The 24,717-nt window shown below is 59.3% G+C and overlaps 3 protein-coding genes across 10 annotated transcripts in view; 2 read left to right on the plus strand and 1 right to left on the minus strand.

Moving 5' to 3' along the window:
* C22H1orf226 (chromosome 22 C1orf226 homolog) overlaps positions 1-20,006 on the plus strand; it is a 126,672-nt gene extending 106,666 nt beyond the window's left edge. For 2 of the 8 annotated variants that reach the window (XM_033092412.1, XM_033092413.1), the window contains exons 9-13: positions 2,845-2,889; positions 5,141-5,306; positions 6,449-6,580; positions 16,360-16,657; positions 17,207-20,003. In XM_033092412.1, coding sequence (XP_032948303.1) covers positions 2,845-2,889; positions 5,141-5,306; positions 6,449-6,580; positions 16,360-16,657; positions 17,207-17,660 — 1,095 coding nt within the window. In that variant the 3' untranslated portion in view covers positions 17,661-20,003. Of the gene's footprint in view, positions 1-2,844; positions 2,890-5,140; positions 5,307-6,448; positions 6,830-14,468; positions 14,589-16,359; positions 16,658-17,206 lie in introns of those variants that run through there. The other 6 variants (XM_033092415.1, XM_033092417.1, XM_033092416.1 and 3 more) reach the window with 5 other exon arrangements.
* Positions 10,213-12,991, minus strand: SPATA46 (spermatogenesis associated 46). The gene is given in 4 exon segments (XM_033092421.1): positions 10,213-10,407; positions 10,410-10,889; positions 11,395-11,508; positions 12,786-12,991. Coding segments are annotated over 4 exon segments (741 nt in total). The 5' UTR covers positions 12,889-12,991; the 3' UTR covers positions 10,213-10,363.
* Positions 20,007-20,169: 163 nt separating the features above from the next.
* On the plus strand, positions 20,170-23,455 carry LOC117014585 (uncharacterized). The gene is made up of 2 exons (XM_033092639.1): positions 20,170-20,276; positions 21,924-23,455. Exon 2 carries the CDS (start codon positions 22,475-22,477, stop codon positions 23,453-23,455), a length of 981 nt encoding a protein of 326 aa, XP_032948530.1. The 5' UTR covers positions 20,170-20,276; positions 21,924-22,474.
* Positions 23,456-24,717: the final 1,262 nt, after the last annotated feature.

Genomic DNA, 24,717 nt, shown 5'->3' on the forward strand with positions numbered 1-24,717 from the left:
GTCCACACAGGTGCCCACGCCTTCAGTGGCCATGATTCTGTGACTCCAGCCTGGCCTGGAATCCATCAGAACGAGATGTGACTTGTGGGACTTGGGTGTAGTGTTTGAGCCATGATGACAAAAAGTGGCTTAGGCTCAGGAGTTGTCCTTTGAGCTCCAGAGATGTGTTGGGGGGCCTGCAACTTTGCAGAGGACGGTGAGCGAGTCCCCTGGCTCTCCAGTCTGCGCCCTGTCTTCACTCTGGCAGTGGTGAGGACATGCTCACGAGTGCCACAGAAAGTCTGACTCCCGCGGTCTGACCGGACATGGTGGGACCGGACTGGGTGTGTGAGGGCAGTGAGGGGGTCCTTCACGGTGTGACCAGACGGAGCTGTCTGGCTTCTCGCACTCGAGAGCAGCAGGGCACAGACTTCTCCAGGGGCACTGGTGCTCCCAGGTTTCTTCTGCTGACTCTTCTCAGGACCCGCAGGCCGGGCGAACCTCCCGGACAGGGCAGTCCTTTCCAATGTGCCCCTTGAGGAAGCATCCGGCAGCCGTACCACAACTGGCTCTGTCTCAACCTGGGTCTTGGAAAGACCTTGAAACACCTGAGTCTCGCACCGACCTGGGCCTGCCGCCTCGTGGTACCTGTGGTGGCCAGGCTTCCCGACAGTGGAGTCAGAGGGCACTGCTCCCAAGTGATCTGAGCCTTTTGAAGATTCTGACCATGAGCAAAAGTGTGTGTGCTGGTGCTAGGAGGGTTCACAGGTGTCCCCAAGACAGCCACAATGGAGGGGTGTCATTAATGCTTCTTACATTTGGGGAGAATCATTGCTCTTTGTCAAGGAACAGAACTCATCTCTAGTTAATGCCGCGTGGCTGTCTGGGGAACCCCACCTCCCTGGCTGGTGCTGACAGCAGCACGGTCGTCCCACCCCACACAGTTTCCACTCGTCCCCACTGAGTGCAGATTCATCCTGTAGCCATCACGCATTTCTCTTTCGGCATATCAATTGCCAAGTGATTATTATTTACCCAAGAAAGGGCTTGATACATATTCATGATGAATATTATCAGAGACACATTTGAATTTAAGTCACTGCTCAGTACTAAAGGGAAACTATTTGCAATGTGTCATCTACACAGGAAGTGCTGTGGCGGCCATTCGGTCTGCAAAGCCGGGGACCTGGGATGAGACCCTGAGAGTGTTTCAGCGGACGTCACTGCCCTGGCGCTGTCCTGGAAGACAGTGAGCCTAGGGGTGGGGGCATGCTTTTCTGGGCCCTTCATGGGCCTCAGGCCAGCCACGTCCACGGGCTGGACACCCTGAGCCTGTGACTCGAGTCAGTTGATTGTAGTTGCCCTGTTTGACCCAGTCGGACAGTGAATGACATGATTGAAAAGCCACCGCAGTGCACGGTGTCCCTACATTGGTGAGGACTCTGGGTCAGGCCACAGACGTCCACAGTCTTCATTCAGGTCAGAGAGCCCCTCAAGGTCACCAGGAAGCTTCCTGACCAGCTCCTCTAGCCTCCCTGCCATCCCGAGAATGGCCTCCGGCCACCATCACTTGTGTCTTCCTTTGCTGCTGGGAGGGCAGCAGGGGTGTCCTTGCACCAGAACCAGCACTCAGTTCATCTGTCCTGCAGATGACTCGGTCCTGACCTGCCCTTCCGGCACCCCTGTCCCATCCGAGGGCTTTGTGTCAGCGTCCATATCTCGGGGAATGGCAGTTGCACAGCCATGTAGGTGGATTAGTAGGTGGAGCTTCTTGGTACCTTTCACACATTTAAAACAGATTGAACTTGTCGTGCGTGGGGTCTCTGCATGGTGGGCTTGGTCTCGTGTCTTGTTCTGTTGGACTCTGTTGCCACCAAACTGCAACGTTTTTCTTTCTTCATTGACACTTGGTCCCAGAACTGCAGTGGGTGGTGCGGTGACATCACACTCCAGGTGGGCACACACTTCGCTTTGCTCCAGAGCATCTGTGCCCCACCCCCCACCCCCAATGGCTCCTGGGAAGAGCTGAGGATAAAGACAGTTTCTTGTAAACACATGCACTCCCGGGGTCCCTTGTTGCCTTATGTACACCACTCCCCTCCCCCGTTTACCCTCCCTCACCGGCCAGTCTGGTCCCCCTGTTGTCCAGTCCCTGTCAGGGTGTCCTGATTTGGTCTCAGAGCCTGGGCTCTCCCTAAATTGGCTCAGGGCTGGTCTAGAAGGGCCACCCTGGCCTTGAAGGTACTCTGCAAAGGTGCTGTCCAGCAGCTCCCCACATTATAGGGAGGGCCCCGTGTGCACAGGGGACATCAACGCCCAACACTGCCTTCACGCCCAGCATAGGGCTGGCCTGGCTGCACTAGCTTCCTGCTTTTAGATGGACCAGATGTTCAACCGTGTGGCTGCGGGTACAGCCAAGCCTTAGCCGGACGCTGGGAGGTCACGGGCACCTGCATGGCCATGGCCAGGCCCCATAGCGCCAGGCTGCTCTGGGCCCCGCGGCTGGGTGGCTGCAGTTCAGTCCGCCACATTCCGTCATGGCTGCCCGTTCCTGGCCTAGCTCGCGAGGAAAACACTAGCGCCGCTTGGTGTCAGTGCTATTTCAAGCTTCCTCCACCCACTGCCTTTGCGGTTCTTCCAAAATAAGTGCAATCGCATGTGCTGTGCTCAGTGGGAGGACCGGTGCTGAAACCCCCACCCCTACCCCGCGCCCCCGCGTGCCCTACACCCAGCCTGTCAGCCCCGCCCCCCCAGCTCGCGGAGCCGCGCCGCCAGCCTCTGCCTGCGTATCGGGTGCAGGGGCGCAAACTGCTCTGGTTCTCTCCACTGCCATTTGTTTCCATGTGCTGGCCTCCCCAACGTCAGCCTGGCCCTGCCCCCACTTCCGGTGGAGGAGGAGCTGGAGTCCAGGCAAGTGGGCCGTGAGCCAGTGGGCAGGGGTCTGGGGTGGGGCGGGTTGAGGGCGGGATCCCGTCCGGGAGCGGAATGGACTCGGAGGGCGCAGGGTGGACCTTGGGCTTGCAGGGCTGGAGCGGGCAGAGCTGGACACAGCGTTCCAGGCGTGGCCCGCCCGGACAGTCTGTGAGCCGGTTAGTCGCTGCCGAGACCATGCAGCTCCGGTTGGAGAGGCCCCCTAGCACCTTCCCAGACGTTCCTATATGGCCTACGTTTGTGCATAGTGCTTGACATTCCGTAAGAAAAGTGTGCTGCATACAAACAGTTGTCCCTGTGCAGGGAGGTGAGCGCACTGCGGCCGTGGCTGCCCGTCCACGCAGGACGCAGGGCTCCTGGAAGCGCCCTGTGTGCCCTTGGCTTGGTGTGGGCCCCTATGGCGGGATGGCTGCAGCCCCGCGTGGGCCTGACGCCGCCGAGGCAGAGCCCTTCAGGGCCGCTTTCCGTCTGCGGCAGGCATGTGCTTCCGCGTCCCCGGGTCTGAAAACACCTGGGATGTCACCACCTGCATTTGCAGGCCTGCAGTCTCACTTCACCTGGTTGCACGAGCTGGTCTTGAGGCAGTGCCTGTGCATTTGAGATGCAGCCTTTGACTCAGGAGTGTCGCATGTGTTGACGGTCACCAGCCACTGGCACTTGGTTACCTGCAGAAAAAGCTTCTGCCTCTTTTCCCCTTCCGGGGGTACTGAGCACTCCGTCCACTGGATTGGAGTCATAGGCTGCCCTCTGTCCAGAGGTGGAGACAGTGAGGTCCAGGTAGAAGAGTCAGCCACAGTTGCAGGGGAGTTCCCACAGACTGGCCGTCAGGCCAACACCCTGCCGGTACCCCTCCCCCCAAGGCCTGCCCTGACTGGAGGTTCAGAGTGGGTGTGTGTGCACGGAGCCCCCGGCACAGTTAGTGGTGTGCAGACTTCTCCTCTGTGCACTTGCACAGCCGTGTGCTCCACAGAAAACCGAGTCTGTCAGCTCAGGAGGGCCCTTGCCACAACACGCTGGGGGTTGAGTTACCTTAGTTGCAGATGGAAGGTTCAGGCTGGCCTTTCCTCCGGGGCACTTCCCACAGCACCCGCCCTGTTCCTGAGAACCAGCAGGGCCGGGGACTCTCAGGAAATATCTGTGTGCCTCAGTTTCCAAGAAAGATAAAGCCTTCATGGCCACGCAGCCGCTGATGTCTCTCCCTGCTCTCCCCCCGTCTCAGTCCCCCTCCGTTTATGGGACAGCCCGTGACGGTGATGTCTGACCAGCATCAGGTCTGTCCCAGCGGCACCTGCAGAGGACAGACTTACTCCAGACTGCGCAGGCCCACCTTGTGCAGCCATGGATGGAAAGTGTCTGCTAATCCCACTCGGGGCCCCGCGTGGAGGCCCCGCGTGGAGGCCCCGCGTGGAGGCCCCGCGTGGAGGCCAGCTGCCAGGTCAGGTGCCGAAATCCAGCAGGGAGGCAACAGCAGCCCCTCCCGAGCTGCTCTGGAGGGGCGGGGGTGTCTTTTACTTCAGGTGGAACGTGCATCTTTCTGGAGTGTTTGTGGTCCGGGTGGGAGATTCAGGTCCTCTCCGGCTCTCCCACCCTCACTGCTCACCCCTGCCCCACCCTGGCGCTGGCCGCCTGACGCTGGGTCTTTATACACACCATGTTTTTGGCCCAAGAAAACCCTCTTTTCCACCGCTGGCTTGGTGCCAGTCACCAAGTTCGTTAGCTCCCTTTCTTCAGGGACCTTCTGGAACCCTCCACAGAGACCCCTCTGAGCACTTTTCAGGTCACATGTGTGAACGTGGTCATTGCCTGTGGCTCAGCGTCTTCAGGCCCGGGTCCTCCCCGACTTTATCCCCCACCTGATTGCACGCCAAGACCTGACGGAGGTCACAGCAGGCAGGAAGCCCAGCCCTACGTGCCATGGCAGTCAGAGGGGGCGACGCTGACACCACAGACGGGAGAGACAGGCTTTGTTAGGACCACCGGGCTGGTTTAGAAAGGGCACGCGGGGCTTCCACTTTCTCAGTCTGTTTGGGTGTGAGGAAGGGCGGTGCGGGATTTGCTGTCACACTGTTCCTAGCTGGCGCGGCAGCGTGTCAGGTTCTGGTGCTGCCTGGTCACAGGCCCACGCGCCTGTTTTATCCAGGCTGGCACGCGGGAGGCATCTGTGGTCCTGCGACTGTCACTTGCACTCACCGCCTCTCTTCTGTCTGTCCTGCCCCCACCCCCTCTGCAGGTGCACCTGCTGAAGGACCAGCTGGCAGCCGAGGCGGCGGCCCGTCTGGAGGCGCAGGCCCGTGTGCACCAGCTCCTGCTGCAGAACCGGGACGCACTGCAACACATCGCCCTGCTGGTCAGACAGGTGCAGGAGCTGGAGCTGAAGCTGTCAGGACAGAATGCCAGTAAGCCGGGGCCCCGCCCCCCGGCACGCCCCGCACCCGGGACGCCCCGCCCCCCGGGCCCAGCTCAGCAGTTGCCCGTCCCCAAAGCTTTTGGGGCTGCTCTGTGGCACCCTACCTGCCCCGGTGTTCCCGTCCGTCCACGTACTCCTTGGAATTACAAGTGGCTGGAGGGCGTCTCAGTTGCCTTCGTGTCCCTGCCCACAGTGGATCTCGAATGTCACTGTCACAGATTCCCTGCTGGGGCTCTGCCAGCCGTGCCATCCCCTAGGCAGCTCCTGACTTCCTCTGAGGGCTTTTCCCATGGGTCGTGCTCACATGTGGCGATGCCTGGCTGTTTATGGTTTCACCGTGCGTTTCACGACTCTGCAGCATAAGAAAGGCTGGTGAATTCTTAATGACCTTTCTAACGGACAGGCAGAGGAGCAACTGGCCAGACGCTGTGCTGCTCAGTGGCACAGGGTGCCTGGTTCCCAGCCTCTGCCCAGCTGCCTCCAGGCTGGCTGGGGAGCACCAGAGGCAGCACCTGTCCTCTGGCAGCACCTGTCGGTCCTGCCCTCCTCTGGCCGTGCTGTGCTCTCTGTATGGGCTGTGGACTAGCACGTGTCCACTGGTCAGCTCTTGTGGCAGAGACCGCGACAGGACTTCAGACGCATTACCTCACTTAACCTCTGCCGTGCCCATTTCAGAGATGAGGGAACCCACGCAGAGGTGAAGGAGAAGACGATGTAGGACTAAGAGCCAAACCCTGTCTAACTGCAAACCTTACACTGTCCCTGATACCAGTTGTCCCCCCAAGCTATGCCAGATGCTTTTTAAAACATGCAGATTCCCAGGTCCAGCCCTGGGAACTGGGCGTCAGTAGGTCCGGGCAGGGCAGGGACTATACTTGTGCAGCGGCCGGGAGGCCTGGATTGGGGACCACTGCTCACCACAGCCTGGAAGCCTGTCCGGATTTGTACTCTGTGTATTGAGGCGTCACAGGTCACACTGAAGTTATCGCGTGCTGTGCACACCCTGCGCGAGGCCTGCCTGGGCCGCACGCCCCGAGCACCCTGCAGCCCGGCGTGGGGGTGGGGGCCGAGGCACGAGCGGTGCGCCCCCAGCCGCCCCTGCTGACGCCTGTCCCCCTTGTCTCCCTGCAGTGGGCTCCCAGGACAGCCTGCTGGAGATCACCTTCCGTTCCGGAGCTGTGCCGGTGCTCTGCGACCCCACGACCCCCAAGCCGGAGGACCTGCCCTCACCGCCCCTGGCCCACCCGGCGGGCAGCCCCTTAGGTAGGCGCGACTGCTTGGTGAAGCTCGAGTGCTTCCGCTTCCCCGCCGCGGGGCAGGGCCCGCCGCTGCTGGGCGGCCTGGAGCTGCTCAAATTCAGGGAGTCGGGCATCGCCTCGGAATCCGAGTCGGCCACCGAGAGCGACGAGGACCTGCCCCGCCTGCAGCACGTGCGGCGGCGCCAGGCGCTGGGCGACAGCCTGGACGACGGCATTGCGGTGTAGGCGCCAGCGCGCAGGGCGGAGGTGCTGGTTCCCGACCAGAATTAGGCTTTTGCTTCGGAGGGAAAGTGGAAGGAACTGGATTCCCAGAGGCAGCAGGAGGGGTGGAGCGTCCGTCAGAGGACCCCGCTGGCTGTGGCCTGTCTGATGCCCAGCAGCCCCTGGCACTTCCCTCCTCCGTGTGGGGCTGGGAAGGGGCCGCAGCACCTGCTCAGGTGCTCTGTGTGGATATTCAGGACGCACCAGCTGCCTAACCCGCCCCCACTGCACACGCTCTGGGCCGGAACAGGCAGGATGGTCCCTTCCCTGTGAGTGTGACTTGGGATGTGTCGCGTTGACGGCAGAGGAGTTGGATCGAGAGGTTTTCTGTAGCCAGATGTTAGCGTGGTCTCACAGGGAGCCTGCGTGTTTGACGTCCTTCAGGCCCTGGGGAGGGTGGCCTCTTTGCTGTCACCAGTCACGTCGGTGTGACGCCCCTCCTGCCCACCTCCCGCCTGCAAGCCCAGCTGTCCACATGGCGGCGGGAAGCTGCCCCTCTCCTCTGTGTCCGGCCTGGGGCTGTGCCAGCTGAAGCTTTCGGAGGCGAAAGGCTCAGAGCCCCAGCCCCACCTCCCAACCGGTCGCCTCCCTGGGCAACAGTGGTCAGCTCTCATTGCAGGAAAACAAACGAGCTTATGTCCGCTCTTCAAATCACTGCCACTTAGGGCAGGGGCCACCGCATGTCACCCTTGACCCGTCTCTGTGAGCCCTGCAATTCTTTATCGTCTGGGCTTTGACCACAGATCCCGCTCGCTCCCGTGGACTGGCAGGCAGCGTGGACAAGCTGCTTTGGTCTAGCGAGGTCTGAGTGCTGTGGACAGATGGCCGGTGCCTGAGGAGGACTGGCACACGCCGGGGTCACGTGTTCAGGGAAGTAGGTCTTTATCCCGACGACAAGCTGCAGACCAGGTGGCCGTGCCCTTCGGGGGTCAGTGGTGAGGAGCGGTTGCCCCAGAATAGAGCTCTTGAACTCTAACATTGCTTTGTAACCCACACGAATGCAGGCGAGTGCAAATGAATTGAAATAATGCAGGTTTACGTTAGTCCACCCTGGTGCACCGGGGCCCTGTGGGGATAGGGCGGGTGTGTGTGCGCACGCGTGTGCAGGAAGGTGCTTAGCGTGTGGGCGTGGGAGCGGGATGGAGAGAGCACAGCGCACGCCCAGGGTCTGAGTCACAGCAGGTGCCTGTTCTTTTCCTAGCGTGCATTCGTGCATTCAGCTGGAGAGGGCAGTTCCACTTGTTTTCTAATTAACCATTGGAAGTAGGTGCAGGTACAGGGAGAGGAGGAAGCAGGGATGTGAGATCCAGGAAACTGAGGGAGGGCCGTCAGGAGGCCGGCCTGGCCGAGACTGGTGGTGTATGAGGGGCTCCTAAGTGGGTCCCCTCAGGTCACTGGCGTTGGCAACTTCAGGGAGTGGAGGTCTGGCTTTGGGGCCCGCTGCCCGCAAGCGGGAGCTGAGGGCCCAGGCCCGGGCCAGTAGATGGGGTGTGGATATGGTAGGACAGGCCTTTGGTGGACAGGTGAGGAGTGGGTGGGAAGACAGTTCCTAAAAGGGTCATGACAAACTCGAGAAGGGAGAGAAGACAGGTGGAGGAAGGATGAAAGGGCTGGACCGCTGACCCAGTCACTCAAGACGCTTGCCCTGAGTGCTCCGTCGAGGTTCCAGAGCCCTGCCTCCATCCCAGCCTTGCCGTCAGGCCCCTGGAGTGCCCTCCCCAGGGTGACCCAAACCAGCACGCACCGAAGGGCTGAGGATGGCAGACAAGGGACAGATGTAGGGGCTTTGAAGTGTCGCCGGCGGGCAGGAAAGGGCGTGCTGCAGACCTCACTTCCCAGCTTTGTCCCCTGTCCGCCTCCCTCCTCGCTTCTGGCTTCTGGCCCCGCCAGCTCAGCTCTGCCTCTGAGGACAAGTGGACACAGGGGCCCCTGCCCTGTTGGTGCTGCCGAGCGCCCCGGACTGTCTGTGGGTGGAAACGCTTCTTACTGTCCCGCTGATGTCAGTGCTGTCTGCAAAGCCTCTGCTTGCTTGCAGCCTCCTGCTTCCAGCTGCTCTCGTGTGGGAGCGCTGTCCCTTCTGTTTCCTCTTTGCCCGACCGCCCCCCTCCCTCCCCCCGCCCTCCTGCTTCCTAACACCGTGTGTCACTAACTCTGTTGGGTCAGCTCTCTGGGAAAACGATCTGTCCATGTAAGTGCACTTACTCCCCGGATGTTGTCACTAGTCTAGTGGCCTTTGCTAATAAACCTTTCTGATTTCTGAAAGCTTCTCTCTGGTCTTTTCTTGCTCTTCTGCTCTTTCTCCCCCTCACTTCTGCCCCCTCCTCACACCGGGCACCTCAGCTGCTTGACTCAGGGCTCTGGAGGCTGTTAGAAAGGCGAGGAAGGTGGTGCCTCCAGCTGCGGCTTGTCTGGGACCAGCCTGGGGATCAGGCTGTGTGAATAGTTCTTGGCTGGGGTGACTTTGCTTTCCTAGGGGACACATGGCAATGTCTGCAGACGGTTTTGGTGTAACACGTGGGGGAGGGATGCTGGTGGCAGGTAGCGGGTGGAAGCCCCGGAGGCGTCTGGGGGACTCCTCCCCACCTGTTGACCAACCAGAGGGAGGGCTGGTGCCAGGGACCCTGAGAGCAAATGCACACCTTGGTGGGAGGGCCCACTGAGTCACAGGGAGGTGAAGTGACAGGTGCAAAGGCCTAGTGACATGATGAAGCACTCAGCTCCTTTTTTTTTTTTACCACATAACGGGCAAAACGGATGTCCTGCCTGCATCCCTGATGCTCTGAGCTGGCAGTGAGTCTGCTTGGAAATGGAACGAGGCTCAGGCTGTCTGTGGGGACAGTACTTGGGAATAGGAAGCAGTCTTTCCTGTTCACCTGCCCGTTGTCATGACTCCACACAGTGTGTAGAGAGAGACGCTCTGTTCTGTTCTGCTTCAGCCAGAGAAGCCCTTCTCCCCAAAGGCTTGGCGTGTGTTTGGTGGGGGTGGCCCTGCCCTTGTGGCCTCTTCTCTGCCTCATAAGTGGGGAGGACATAGCGTCCTCCGCATGCCTCCTCAGAAGACCTTACATCCCACCAGCTTTCAAACTGCAGAGGTTCTGCCAGGGGAACCTCCCCATGCCAGCCCTGTCTGCTCAGTGCGAGCTCCCCTGTGGGGGAGGCAAGCAGTGGTCTCACACCTGAGCTCCCTCACAGGGTCCTGGGCCCGCCCCCAGTTTCTGATTCGGTAGGTCTGAGAATTTCATCTCTGACCATTCCCAGGAGGTGCCAGCGCTGCTGGTCCGGGTGCCTGACTTTGAGAACCAGTATCTTAGGGCATGTTCTCAAACTTCTGGTGCTGTCGTGAGAGAGAAAGGGAGGGAGGGCAGGAGGGAGGCGAGGGCCTGGTGTTGCTAGGCAACTGTTAGCCCAGTGGGTTGGGGCCGGGCTGTGAAGGACAGCAGGAGGTGCAGGGTGACCTCAGACTTGACGAGGCTGTGACTACTTGGTTTACTGGCATCTCTCTAGAGGCATTGACCTGGCCGTGGGGCTACGTGAAGGCCTGGCAGCTGCCCGCGGAGAGCCCGTCCCCGGCCGCGGCCTCTGCTCCCTGCCCCACAGGGCCTTGAGCCTGCGGTAGTACACCTCGCAGCTGAAGCCTTCCCTGAAGCCGCCCTTGATGTGGCTCTCGAGAGAATGCAGGGTGGGGTACATGCGGCAGCAGGACGCGCACTTGTAGCCGCTCTGCTGGGCCGGCTGCCACGTGGAAGCCGTCAGGATGTCCTGGGACGTGATGCAGTCTGTGGCGTCCAGGCCGGGCCCGGGTTTCTGGGGGGCCTCTCGGGGGCAGGTGTTCTCCAGGGAGGAGGAAGAGGAGCCAATGCTGTCAGCCTCGTCCGCGGGAAGGCAGCTGTCCGCCCAGCGCTCAGCCCGCTGCCCCTCCGGGAAGCTGTGGGTCTCCAGGTGACCCTCTTTGTCTGCGCACATGAAGTAGCTGTAAGGGGAGAACCAGGGCCGGTAGATGGTGCACTTCCGCCTCAGCTGCGCCCCATTCTGGGGGTCCCCCGGGATGCAGTCTGTGAAGGAAAGGGCTGGTCTGAGCCTAGGCCGCGGGTCGTGGGCCTGGCTTGGCTGGAGGCCGAGGGAGCAGCAGTCAGGCGTGATCTCAGGTCGCCTGTGCCCCACCTGCCCGCAGCTATGACTTCCCACTGTGGGCAGTGGCGTGAGGCATCCTTCCTGCGCCTCCTTTGTCTCGGCACAAATGGCAGTTTGGTCTCTGGGCAGAGGCTGCCCTCGCGGTCACAGGCCCTGGCCCCCCTCAGGTGCCTCCTCTAAGGACCGACCCAGACAGGTGCAGGGGGCCTCCTGCAGCCCTTCTTCCTGCCACCAACCCCACTGTCTGTCTTCCCTCAACAGCCCACTTAGGCAGACACGGCTGCTCCACCAGCTTGGGGGTCGGGTTGAGGGTGAAGTCGGGGGGTCCTGCTGGAGGACCAGAGAGGAGACAGCAGGAACGGCAGCACGCAGGCACTTCGCCTGGCTCCCCCCAACTTTTCCCGTGTGCCATGGGAGAGGCCTCACCTGGAGAGAGCTGTGCGCTGTGCGCCCCAGGCCAGAGGGTGCTGCTCAGGTACCGGGAGGGCCAGGCCTGAGCTGGGCTGGCTTCCTCTGTGGGGAGCGCAGTCTTGGTGATGTCTGGGGAGCAGAAGGGGCTGGTGAGCTGAGCCAGGCTGGGAGTCTGCTTCCTGCACCCCCCCAACCCCCCCAAGCACCCAGGGCTCAGCCTCGGTACTTCACAGCAAAATGGAAGTAAACGGGCCTCTCCTGCCCCAGAGGCGGGCCATCCTGGGAGCCGTGCTGGGGAATTCCAAGTGGGCTACTTCGCTGAGACAACGGAGAGGGCCTTCCAGAGGGCAAGGACCAGAGGACAGCTGCTGCCTGGGCCGCACTTGTCAGTCTGCCTGCATCTCCATGCACATATGTGCATGTGTGCACGCGCACTGTGTGTGAATGTTTGCACGTGTGTGCACATGTGTGTGCAGGTGCACATGTGTGCGTGTGCACTGTGTGAATGTGTGTGTGCACGTGTGTGCGTGTGCGTGCGTGTATGTGTGTGTGCATGTGCGCTGTGTGTGAATGTGTGTGTGCGTGTGCACTGTGTGCGCGTGTATACTGTATGTTTGTGTGCACTGTGTGAATGTGTGCACGTGAGTGCACATGTGTGCACGCGTGCATGTGCACATGTGTGTGTGCGTGTGTGTACGTGTGCACTGTGTGTGAATGTGTGCACATGTGTATCGTGTGCACTGTGTGGCAGTGGCCATGCTCACTTTGAGCGGAGATCTAGCTGGGTCTCCTGTGCAGGCCGTGGGCGTCTGGGAGGGGTCCCGCGTGCACAGGCACTGTCTGGATGGCTGGTTGGGATGCCAACTCTGGCTCTGTGTGTCTGTGGCCAGAGGCCTGAGCCTCAGCATTTCTAACCAGCTCCAGGCAGTGAGCACGCGGTGAGCACTGCGGCCTCACAGCGCCCACCCTCATGCCACGGAGTGCCCTCAGCCATCCTCCCCCGAGCCTCCTGCTGATGGACTGTCAGGTCCAGACCTTCTCAGGTGTCAAAACAGGGCTAGACTAGCACACGCTCCACACAGACAGACTGTCAGCTTGTGATTTCATGTGGGTCAAGAGGAAAAAACTTAGACAACAAATGTCTGCCCATCGCTCGCCTTGCCAGAGACGGGTAAACAGTGGGAACCACTTACCATGAGTTCAGCCCTGAACAAGTTTCTCCCATGTGTAATTTGCCTTCCTTACTAAATCGTGGTCCCGCACATGCACTGGCATAGCACTCAGAGGCCAAGGGAGCAGCAGTCAGGTGTGACCACAGGGCGCCTCCGCCCCACCCGCCCGCGTGAGCAGTGACGTGAGGCATGCTTCCTGCGGCCTCCTTTGTCTCGGTACAAATGGCAGTTTACCTGGCAAGCTGGTGGCACGTGAGGACATAATATCAGGAAAAGTGCTCAGGGCCGAGGAAGACAGCTGAGGCCCCGAAATGCTGAGCAGCGAGAAGCCCTCCATGGTCTGAGTGACGCAGGGCTTCAGCTCCCAGAGGCGCGTGTCGCCCGGACGACACGCATTGTGAGCGTGGTGACATCACAAGGAGGCCCCCTGATTCCATCACTGGCTGGGTCCCCCCCTTTCAGAGCCGGGTGGGTCTGCTGCAAGCGGGATTGACACCTGTGAGCTGTCCCTGACTTGTCACTCCCGGGTGGCCTGCCGCGGTGGGGAATCCCCAGGGAGAAGGAAGACTCAGCAGACCGCGTCGCTTGCGCACTTGGTTCTTTAGTGTCACTTTGAGATGTCACTCCCAACCCCCAGTTCTGGGGATCTCTGTCCTCTCTGAATCCCCTCCTTGCTGTCTTCCCCCTCATCTGCCACCACATGTTCCTGTTGTTGGCTTTAGCTGCCGGTTTTTGGTTTGGGGCACATTTTTCACCTTTTCTTTGGAAATAATTTCAAAGTTATAGAAAGTTACAAACATGAGTATAAAGAACATCCTTCTACCCTGTATCCAGCTTCCTATGTTAACGTTGTAGCCACTTTTCACGATCCCTGCCCTCCCCCGACCCTCCCTCCCTCTGTGGATACATAGTTTTTTCCCCTGGGCTATTTGAAGGTAAGTGACAAACATAAAATCCCTTTATACCTAAATACCTCAGTGTGTGTTTCCTAAGATTAGGGACCAGAGAGCTTGTTATGTGGTTGGTGCCATCTGTTTGTAACAAATGACTGAAACATGAATGGGTGGCTTACTCAGCACCATTTTGCTCACTATACGCAATTTGCTGGTGAGACTGGACTCGGGAGTGGAAAGGTTGCCCTTTCTCTTTGCTTCGCTTTTGTCATAACAGCCTGGCACGCTGCGGGGGGCGGGGGGTGGAGTCAGGGTAAGAGGTGATGGCACCACTTTGGAGATCAGCGGAAGGCACCGCATTCTAGGTAATAGGACAGGTGTCAACTAGGTGTGCCCCGTGCTTCACACCCGACAGCGTACATCCCTGCCACGTGGAACACTCCGGCCCACTCCGTACCTGACGTGGTGCGAGGTGGCTGAGCCAGTGTGTGTGACAGCCCGGACTCGTCTTGCTGGCAGTTTGTGCCCAGACTTAAGCGTCTGCAGCACCGTGGGGAGAACACGAGTGCTGTGCCCCTCGCCCCCACCGGCTTTGGAAACTTCGAATGAGCTGGAATGTGAGGGGACTACGTGCCCCTCAGCAGTTTCACTGGGCCTGGGACCAGCATGTCAGCTGTCACCCCCACCCCACCCGCGGCCCAGCACTAGCGCCCGGTGCGGCACTGGGCACTCTGCCCTTTGGCTTTCCCGCCATGCTCACTTACACAGTTGGCGTGGACGACCATCTTCCTGGTCTGGAATCTGGCGATTTACACGCAGAAAAGAGCGCAGTGACGAGTGATGCACAGGGGACAAGGGCCCATTGCGTTCCTCGCACCGCAGATAGATAACTGGAGGGAAATACGGGGGCCCAAGCAGCGCCACTCTTCAGGTTTAGTTATTGAAAAGCTCGTGGGAACCTGTCCTCCAGGGTGTGTCACACGGCTGGGAGCAGGGCCCCTATCTTGCATGGGGTGTCTTCTTAGCATGTGGTTGCTGGTGACGCAGGCAGGAGGTGGCACTCTCTAAGTGGCCGGTCACTACATAAACTGTGTCTCTCTCTTGTTTGTTCCCCACCTGCTTTCCGAGCCCCTTTCTCGGACAGGTAAGCCATCGTCTTTCTTATGGATGACTTACATCCCCAGATGTCCCCTCCACTGGGGAACGTGCATGTGGGGGGGAGTGGGACGGCTGCCCAGCTGGAGTCCCACCTTTGCCGTTGTTTCTTGAATAACCAAGTCTCTAGTCCTGAGAAAGGGGGGGCAGAGTGTGGGGGTGACTGGTGCCACCCGCAGGGAAGGGGCACATCCCTCGGATGTGGAGGGTGAAGGGAGCCCCAGCCGGACCCCAGGAGCCCCTGCAGACCACTCCTGGGGGGTGCGGGCTGTGTGGCTTTTGTAAATGGAAAATGGCTGGGAAGAGAGTCTCTACAATGCCAGCCCATAGTGCAGTTTCACATATTCATATAAAAAGTCATTCGCTGAAGGAACTTATCAAACAGCTGTGACTTGAGGCCCTGGGCTGAGCCCTTAGGTCCCCTCGAGGGGCTTAGCAGTTCTCATAGGAACAACGTGGGCTTACCAGGGTCTTTGGGACTATTGTTAATAGTCCCTATTGATGGGCTATCTGTAATTACCTGAGAATTCCGCATATACGTCCCGAAGCATGGTGAGAAATATAGGATATTCAAACTGGTGTGCAACCCAAAAGTTACTTACATTTCCTAGAAATTGTTTTCCAAAATAATGGGCTCACCATTTGCAAACCCCTTTGACAGGTGTTTTTAGTATTTGCACTTTTAGAAATGGCTGTGTGTGCTCTGAAAATTCATGGCAAACCAATACGGAAACCTCCAGGAAATGGGACTTGCCCTGTCAGACGTTCCACCCCTGAACATTTGCTCTGGTCCCGTTGTGACCCCAACACCTCCTGGTTTGGGGGAAACTAGTTAAATGCCCTAGTTTCCCAGGGCTCGTGTGCAGATTTCATGATTAAAGCAGAATTAGGGATGTGGGACGTGATAGGCAAATTATGCAAAAGACAGTGACAGGCGAGCTGCGGTCTTAGAAGAGTCAGGAGTTGATAAGCCTGCTATGGGGTGTGTCGGGTCTGCGCCCAGAACCCAGCCAGCCTGAACCCCTCAGCTGTACCTGCTCCCCAGGGACGCTTGCCTCTACACGGCCCCAGGAGTAGTTACAGGGTGAAGACAGTGGGGTCCGTCCATGGGCGTCTCCACTCCTTTTCCCACAACTCCCTGCACTTGGAGCGCCACGTTCGTCGCTTGTAAGCAGAGATCTCACCGTGTCTGCCTCACGAGGCCGTCCTGCGGGGGAAGCCAGGGTGCAGCGAGCGGGGTTATCAGGCCCTCCTGCCTCATTGGCACCCAGCACTCGTCCCCTGGTGTGAGCTGCTTCCGAACCACTTAGCACCTGTGTGCAGGCGGCTGGGACGTGTGCTGCACGTGTGTGTGTGTGTGTGTGTGTGTGTGTGTGTGTGTGTGTGTGGTGGGGGCAACCCGCTCAGGCCTCAGACTTGCCCTCCGTCCACCAGCTTCTGTCCCAGGCCTGAGTCGGAGGGCTTAACACGTGCTCAGGGCCGTGTAAAAATATCCTCATCTCCTCTCCAAAGGGCTCGGTGACCCCACGGTGTGGGGCACACCGTGAGTCAAGCAGGCGGGTGTAAAGGGAGAGTTAGCTTTTTTATGGCTGGAGTTCATCACTGATTAACTAGACGTCCTGGTACGCTGTCCCGTCAGAGGCTGACCGCAGGGTTCGGGGTGTCTTCCTGGCTCTGGGTTTCCAAAGCCGCGTGCGTCCCGGGCCTGGGCACTGCGGCCCGCGCCCTCACTCACCGTCTGTCTCCCTCTTGGTCCGTAGTCGACTACAGCATGTTTGAGAACTTGAACACGGCCTCCACGCCAAGGCTGCAGTCCAGCCGCTCCGTCCCCCACCTGTGCAGGCCAGCAGAGGCCCTGGGGTCGGCGGAGCCTGGTGGGCCCGGCCTCTGGGTGGGCAGCAGCCAGCACCTCAAGAACCTGGGCAGAGCCGTGGGGGCCAAAGTAAATGACTTCCTGCGCAGGAGGGAGCCCTGGAGCCTGGGCACTGTGGGCGCCATGGCCATCAACAGGACCGCGGAGGCCCAGCTGGCCGGCGGGACCGGCGGGGAGGACGAGAGGTGAGTCTTCTCCACCGGCTGGTTCCCGCGGTTCTGCGGACACACTCGGGGATCCAGGGACAAGCTAGTGTATCCAGGACAGAATGCCCCTGGGGAGGGTGCCGTGTGAAGCGAGGCTGAGGGACGGGCCGAGCCCCACGCCAGCTGCCTGCCACCCTCCCACTCGGGGCTTACAGCATCCCCGCCTTGCCGTCAGCACTTGGGGAGGGACCACAGCCGCTTGAGGCTGCAGTTAGTGACCGGCCCAGCGGATGGCGCCGGTGTGGCCCAGAAGCGGCCTGAGCTGCCCCAACTGGGGTGGAGAAGCCTCTGGGCGGCCTTCCCTCCTTCTTCCCGGCCTGTGTGACATGCCTGTGCCCTGGGGCGCTGGCCTTCGCAAGGCTCACCACCCAGATGTGATGTCAGAGGCCAAAGCCTGTACTCTGGCCGCTGAGACCACACGCTGGCCCAGGAGGGCCAGCAAGGTCGAGGTGCCATGGTCCTAGAGGCCAGCATGCGGGGGGCAGGTGGCCACCAAACACACTCGCGTCGACTTCATCACCTTTGCAGGTCGGCCCGAGAAGCGGTCCCCCGGCTGGACCCCCCGCCTCCCGTAACCCGGAAGCGAACCCCTCGGGCTCTGAAGACGACCCAGGACATGCTCATCTCATCCCAGCCTGTCCTGAGTTGTCTGGAATGTGGGACGGAGCCGTCCCCTGCTCAGCCTGTCCCAGCAGACGCCTCACAGCCCGAGACCACCGTGGGAATGGCAGATGGGGGCGAGGCCGTGCCCAATGGCGACCTGTCCCTGTCCGTCCCTGACCTAATCCACCAGGACAGCCAGGATGAGCCCAGGCTGCAGACCACGGCGGGCGGGAGGGCCGCCTCCCCCGGCCCCATCGCCACAAACAGCCGCAAAGTCAGCCTGGCTGAGCCGCCAGAGGACAGCAGCCCCCGTGCGCAGGCGCGGACCTCCAGCCTGGACAATGAGGGCCCGCACCCCGACCTGCTGTCCTTTGAGTAGAGCCCGTGCCCCCCTCTCCTCCACTCCCGGCCCACCCTGTGCCCGTCGCTCACGTTCCCCTGAAGCCCAGTGGTCCTGGGTAGAGGGCCAGGGCCGTGGCAAAGGGCGGGGCCGTTGTGCCCCTCGTCTCCTGCGAGCCCAGGCTGGATGTGCAGCTCCCAGCTCTGCTGAAGCTTAGAGGGGTGCCCCCACCACCCCACATCTGCTCCTCCCTGCTCCTGCCTCGAGGATGAGGGGGGCAAGGCATGAGGGGCCCAGACCCGTAAAGCCACACGTGACCGCTGCCCAGCGGGGCGGCTCCTGGTTGTCACCGGCCTTTGTCCCTGTGGGCGTGCTCCCCAAGCCTGAGAGCCTGAGGCAGCCTTGTCACCAGGCTCTCGGGATGCCCCCACCTGGCAGATGCAGGGCACAGTGAGCTCTCCCTGGGCCTGCTCGGCACTGCCCATCTGGGAGCGTCCCTCAGGGAAGCCGTGACCAGTTCCCCATATTCTGATCTAGTCTGGGGAGCACCCAGGACCTGGGCATTCAGGGCGCTGGTCCCCAGAGAATACAGAGCAGACAGGAGGGCAGTGAAAGCACAACAAGGACAGTGCTGGCACTGGGGACCACGGTGGCTTTCAGGGCAGCCTGGAGTGATGGCTGAGGTCCCAGCCGGGGGTGTGGAGAGTGGGGTGCAGGCTGCGGAGCTGGGGTACAAACTACCCATAAGTCAGGGGCAGCTGTTTGCTGGCTCCCAGCCCGCAGCCCCCCAGCCCTGGGTCTCCCTCCAGGCCTCTGCCTCTAGGGCCCCCTCTGCTCCTGCCGACAGGGCCCGTGTCACCCTGACTGGGCCCTGGCCTCCTGGGGTACCCAGTCTGTGTTCCTGTCTCCACCAGGGGTCCTGTCCTGCTGTCTTCCTGTGGCCGGGAGGCCCTGTTGGGGAGTGATCCCTGCACTGGGGACCTTTGCAGCCAGAAAAGAGTGTCCCTTCCCTTGAGCGGGGGCTGGTTCCCCAGGAGGAGGCTGTAGCGGCCCATCCAGCCGGCGGGCTTTCACTGTGGGCCTCCCGAGACCTCTGCACCCCCTTCTCTGCTCACTGTCCAGCTCACTTCCCGCCTCGTGTCACCACTGGCCTCTGCCCCCTCCCTACCACCCCAGCCCACTGCCACCAACCTGGGGCCCTGCCTGTGCTCTTGCCTTTCTCCTGTCCTGTCTCCTGTTGCCCCAGAGCAGGGCTTCACCCCGAGTGCATAGTGAGGTGTCATCGGCCCCTCCCCACGTGGGTTCGTGCATGCTGGGACCTGAGCAGACCCTGCCTTACTGCAGCGACGTCACCGGAATGTGACACCTGGCCTGACGGAGACGCGCTCAGGACTTGCTTTGGGGCCTGTGAGTTCTCCCACAATGGCGTGGGTTTTGTACAGAACACAGAGCTGGGGGCAGAGAACCTAAGTGCGCGTGCGGGGAGTGAGCCCAGCTTCCTCGGGGCCCCCACACCAGGAGCTTGTGCGCTTTTCTGATGTGGAACTTGGCTCCTCCCAGGGACCAGGGTGGCTCTGGCCAGGTGCCATGGTGGCCATGGGACAGAGCCGCCTGCTATCCACGCTCTGGCCATCGGAGCCAGATCAGCACACGGCTCTTTGCATGGTGACCCCGGGTCTCTCAGGCTCATGTCTGACACCTGATGGAGGCTGTGGGGTCTGTTCTAGCTCCAGCTGTCCTCTCTGTGACCCCAGCTCACCCCCTGCAGCAAAGTGGTGCTGCTGCCTGGGGGGAGGGGCTGCAATCGGCTCCTGGATGCAGGTGGTGCTGGTGCCAGGGCGGAATGCCAGCAGGTGGCAGGACAAGGCGTTCGATCCTGCTGAGTCCCCAGCTCAACCCCCCCCCCCAAAACGCCGCCTGGCGTCCCGTGTCCATCTCCAGCCTGCTTGTCCTGTGACTGCAGCATGGCAGCCACCTGGCACACGCACACACATGCTCACACGCATGCACAGCCCTCATAGTCCAGCGTCTGGGAGCGTGGCCTTCGGTGGCCCAGTCCGTGAAGGGGACAGATGGAGGACCTGCCTGCTGGGGTCATATGATGAAGTTGGGGCCACACAGGATTTTCTCTCCCCGCTACACCCCCAAGCCCACTGTGCTCCCGAATGCTGCACGTGGCTTCATCCTGGCAGCACAGGTGAGCCTCCCTGTCACGTATGTGGATGACATGAAGACACACATGTAACCCACTGGCTTTGGAAGAACGAAGAGGTTGGCCTGGGGTTGGGGGAGGAAGAAGATTACAGAGCGGAGTATTTTCTAGAGATTTTATATTTATACTTTCGGTAATTTTCTGGTAGAAGACAGCACAATAAAATGATTTGTTTGGTTTTGCTGGTTTGGTGTCCTCCTGACTGGGAGGTGGGGGGCTGGGGGGAGTGGTTGCTCCTCCAATTCTGATTGCCGGGCCGACAGCTTTGGTTTCGTGGGGCCTGGGAGAGCAACGCCTGAGGCCCGAGGCCAGGAGACCTGGACCATGAGGAGAGGCCAAAGCAGACGGACCACTAGCCTCAGGCCTGTGGGGGGCGAGCGAGTGTCCCTTCTCTGACCCTGACCCGACTTTGGCTGTTGCAGGTGTCAGCGTGATGTGTGCAGGTAAGACGCTTCTCAGGAGGGGCTGGGAAGGGATGCAGGTGACCGGTCGTCCTCTGGCCCAATGACTCTTAAGTTATATTTATTGAGGTGACATTGGTTAATAGCATTATATAATTTCCAGCTGTACAAAGTTAGCACTTGATGTCTGTGTGCCCCATGGTGGGGTCCCCAACCCTGTCCTCTGGGCACCGCCCTTCTGTTGTCTATGAGCTTGTTTTTGTTATGAAAGTTTTATATCCCTCATGAGTGAAATCGTTCAGGTTTTGTCCTTTTCCATCTGACTTATTTCACTTAGCACGATACTCTCAAGGTCCATCCATGTTGTTGCATATGGCAGGATTGCACCTTTTCTATGGCTGCTATTCCACTGTATGTATGTATCACATCTTATTCATCTGTTCATCCGTCAGCGGACACTGAGGCGGCTTCCATGTCGTGGCTGTTGTGAATAACACTGCACTGAACATGGGGGTGCATGTGTCTTTTTGAGTTAGGGTTTTCATTTTCTTTGGATAAATACCCAGAAATGGAACTGCTGGGTCATAAGTTAGCTGTATTTTTAATGTTTTGAGGAAGCTCGTACGGTCCCCAGAATGGGTGTGCCAATTTACACCCCACCTATGGTGCACAAGGGTTCCCTCTCCCCCAGGTCCTCGCCTGCACTTGTCTCTTGTCTTTTTCCTAACAGCCTTTCTGAGGGTGCGAGATGCTTTTGGTTTGCATTTCCCTGATTCCAGAGCCCTCTTCCACCAAGGAAGGGATAGAGCTGTGTGTGTGTGGACAATCTCGGGGCGACTAGCCCAGAGCTGCTCACTTGTGGTCTCCCCTGCACTGGGACAGCCTGGTGCTTGCTCATTCAGAGGTCGTGCTTGGAGCAGAGCTGGCCTGCAGGTCAGTGTCAGGTCCAGGGGCCCAGAGGACTCACAGCTGAGAGTCTGCCAGGCGTCTAACCTCCTTAAACGGGAAGGGAAAGGGTGGGCCTCTGCCCAGCCGTGTCGTCCGCCCCCGTGACCATGCCAGGGCTTGGGGTCTGCCATTGAGCACGTAGGGGTCCCTGGCTCCATGTCGAGTGTCTCGTGCACGAGGCCAATGCTCCAGCCTTTTCTGTGTCAGGTCTAGTCATCCCCTGACGAGGCCAGTGTGGGCGGGCGGGTGTGGCACACTGTCCTGGGAAGGCAGAGTGACTGTGGTGTCCTTCATGGGAAAAGACGTCGGAAACACAGCGGCCACTCTTCCTTATGCTAAGCTTGGGCTATGCCCTCTCCCCCCAGAGGGCTTCTGGGTGGGCTTCTGCCGTCTCCGGGTGTGAACTGTGTGTTTGACATGTCGTCCTCTCCCACTGCCACGCAGAGAAGTTATTTTTGGCTAAGATCATATATGAAAAATTGCAGTGTAAAAATAAAATCAAGGAAATTTGTAAGTGTAAAAGTGGATGCACGTGTGTCACGTTTTTAATACTCTGCTCCTAAGCTGAGCCATCGGTGTGGAAGCTGGGGTGCAAAGACGTATTTGTTCACACACTGCACCCCAGCTGGCACCATGGGCTCGTGCTATCCGGGGCGCAGTGGGGATACTGGTGGCAAAGGGTGCCTGTTCTCTGTCTCACGTGTGATCGTGGGTGAAGACGCCCTCCTGTTCCACTGACAGGCTGTGACACGGGATGTGAAAACACAATGGAAGCACAAAGCAATGCCAGCTGAGTGAGTCCCTGTCCTCCGAGCTTGACCTGCCTCCAGCAGCTGCTACAGAACGGCAGAGGCCACTGGAGACCCACTTCGTTCCCAGGGTCTGTATGTGCCGGGGATCCCCAGTTGGTGTTCAGAACTAACGATGGGTGAGCCCACAACTGCACCCCACACACTGTCCCAAACTCAGAGACTCCTTCTTGGTCAATTTACTCCACTCTCAGACTTCAGAATCCCTTTGATGGCAGTGGGTCCTGGGAGTGTTCTAGCACTTTCTATGCCTCAGCTCTCTGTCCTCTCCACCCCCGTTCCACCCTGCAGCTCTCCCCAGTCCCTCTGGTGGTGCTGGTGGTAATGCACGATGGCGTCTTTCTGAGATTTTGGCCCTCAGGGTCCCCTGGCGTCACTCAGCAGCACCCCTTCTAGGTTTGGGGTGCCCTGTCTGGCGCTCGCACTGTGGCTCCCCTGTGAATGGGAACAAGAAATTTATCCACATGAAGAAATGTAGTTGTCATGGATGAGTGCCCACCTCCCACTGGACAGAGCCAGAAGGCACGGGACGTTGTCGTTCACCTGCCCCGCGGAAGTCCACTCGGCACCCTGCACTGTCCGCTGAAAGCGTCTCCGAGCGATTTGCCCTCCAGGCCCCTCCTCCATGCTGCCCCTGGCACTGGGGCTCATGGTGAGAGTTGGGCCCCCCACAGACTCCCAGCTAATGAGAAAATTCCTCCACTCTCCGTATCCAGGACCCGACCTCCCGAGACAGACCCTTTTGTGTCCAGCGTATCCCCAGCTGCGGCCATGAGGCGCCGTCCAACTCGAGACCCTGGGGAAGCCCGCCTCCCAAAACGGATCACTAGGTTATTGGCCAGAAGCCGGGAGGCCAGCAGAGGAAATACGAAGAACCGGCTCAGACAGCAGCTACTTTCTCTCTGGGAGGCGCCCGAGGAATCTGCCGTGTCTCCTCCGGGAACGGACAAAAGGAAGAAAAAGTCCCCGCAACTAAAAGTACCCAACAGACTGCACCTTCTTTTTGTTGATTGTTCCGTTTGTTCTGTTCTGTCACTATTCAACCAGGGCCATCCTACTACCCCACGCAGCCTCCCTGTCCCCGCGGTCCCATCCCACACGTGTTCATTACATGACTCCAGTCAGCTTGGGCTGCTGTTTGAGCCAAATGTTCAGCCTGCTTCGTGGCCACTCGCCACCGGTCCCTGTGGCCACCGCAGGAGGGTTTGGGCTGCTGCAGGCTGCCCTGCGCCAGGAGGGAGCAGCCTGGCCTCTGAGACGGAGGGGAGTGGACTCCATCAGCCTGAAGGGCTGGCCGCTCCCACCAGTGGACGAGCTCCCTCTTCACCCTGGGCCCACAATGGACCAGCCAAGTTGCCGGCAGCAGCCTCAGCACAAGTCTTGATGGACCAACTTGTACTGCCTTCCCAGCAGGCTCTGGCATCTAGTAAATTCTGTTCCTGCCAACCATCCTTGCTCAGCTAAATCCTGGGTTCTCTGTGTCAGGAATTGTCAGAAATCTTTGCAGCAGACCTGGTGACTTCTCTGTAGATCAGACCTGGAAGGTGTGACATTTCCAGGAGTGGGGTCTGCTGGAGAGGCTGTGTGGGCCACCTGGGAAGGGTCCCACGAGCCCTGACGCTGAAGGGTGAGGCAGTGGTCGTGGTCAGGCCTCTGCCCTAGTGGCCCTTCTCACCCCTCAGCCGTCAGCAGGTGTGTGTCTGGGACTGGGCTGCGCTCTCAGTGCCATGTGTCGTCCATGGCCCAGCCCCCTGCCTCCGTGCTCCTATCCCCGGTCCCCAAACTCCACAGAAGAGGAAACTGAATACGGCATTTTCCAGGGTCACCTGTGCCCACGATGAGCCTTTGCAGGAAGAGGTAGGATCCCCACTTTCTAGAGGGGCCTGGCCAGAGGCGTAGGGAGCCTCAGCAACTTGCCTCAAGTTACTGGACCGGCCAGGGACACAGCTGACAGTGCCTCTTGAGGACTTTCATTCTTGGGGGTCTGGGTGTGGACCCGTCCTACGAGTGGCTGCAATGCCCCCAGGGGAGTGCAGATTCCGGGGAGCCAGGCTCACACACTGGCCTGTGGCCGCCCTGAGCCTGGCACAGCCTTCTGCTAGAAGAGAAGCTCAGTGCCTGCTTTCTTGGTGGTCATCTGACCCCGTGTGGCTGGTTCAGGCATTGTCATTTCTGGTGGCTAATTTCTGCGAAAGGCCGCTTTTCACCATAGAAGTAAGGAGTGTCTGTTTGTGAGGTCAACACTGTCTCCCTTTTACAGAGGCTGTGGTTTTCCTAAGATCATTCCAGAAATAGTATGTGGCAGAAGAAATAAAAGAGATGACACTTCTTAACTAGGAATTCCAGTAGGACAAAGTAGAGGAGAGGAAATCTTTGAAAAAAGAACGAGAATTCCCCAGAAGTACAGAAAGATTAACATCGTAAGAATGAGACGGCATACAGAAGGAAAAACTCACACCTATACACATTACTGCAAAATTTAAGATCATACAGACAGACTGTCAAAGTTTCCAGGAAGAAAAGGTCGGCTGTAAATGAGAATCAGGGTCGAGACACAGTGATACTGGCTTGAATGTCTTCTGTTGTTGAGAGAAAAGACCTTTGTATTCAGTTCAGTCATCATTTAAATGAGTGCAAAATACATATAATATGAGGCAGACAAGACTGTAAAAGGTTTACTATTCAAAGACCATCTTTGAAAATCTGTGTTTGGAAAGACGAGTAAT

The sequence above is a fragment of the Rhinolophus ferrumequinum genome, chromosome 22 (genome assembly GCF_004115265.2).
Source record: "Rhinolophus ferrumequinum isolate MPI-CBG mRhiFer1 chromosome 22, mRhiFer1_v1.p, whole genome shotgun sequence".
Classification (NCBI taxonomy): Eukaryota; Metazoa; Chordata; class Mammalia; order Chiroptera; family Rhinolophidae; genus Rhinolophus; species Rhinolophus ferrumequinum.

Coding starts and splice junctions, on each gene's coding strand:
- LOC117014585 (XM_033092639.1), top strand. CDS start 22,475: ATGGATGAGTGCCCACCTCCCACTGGACAGAGCCAGAAGGCACGGGAC.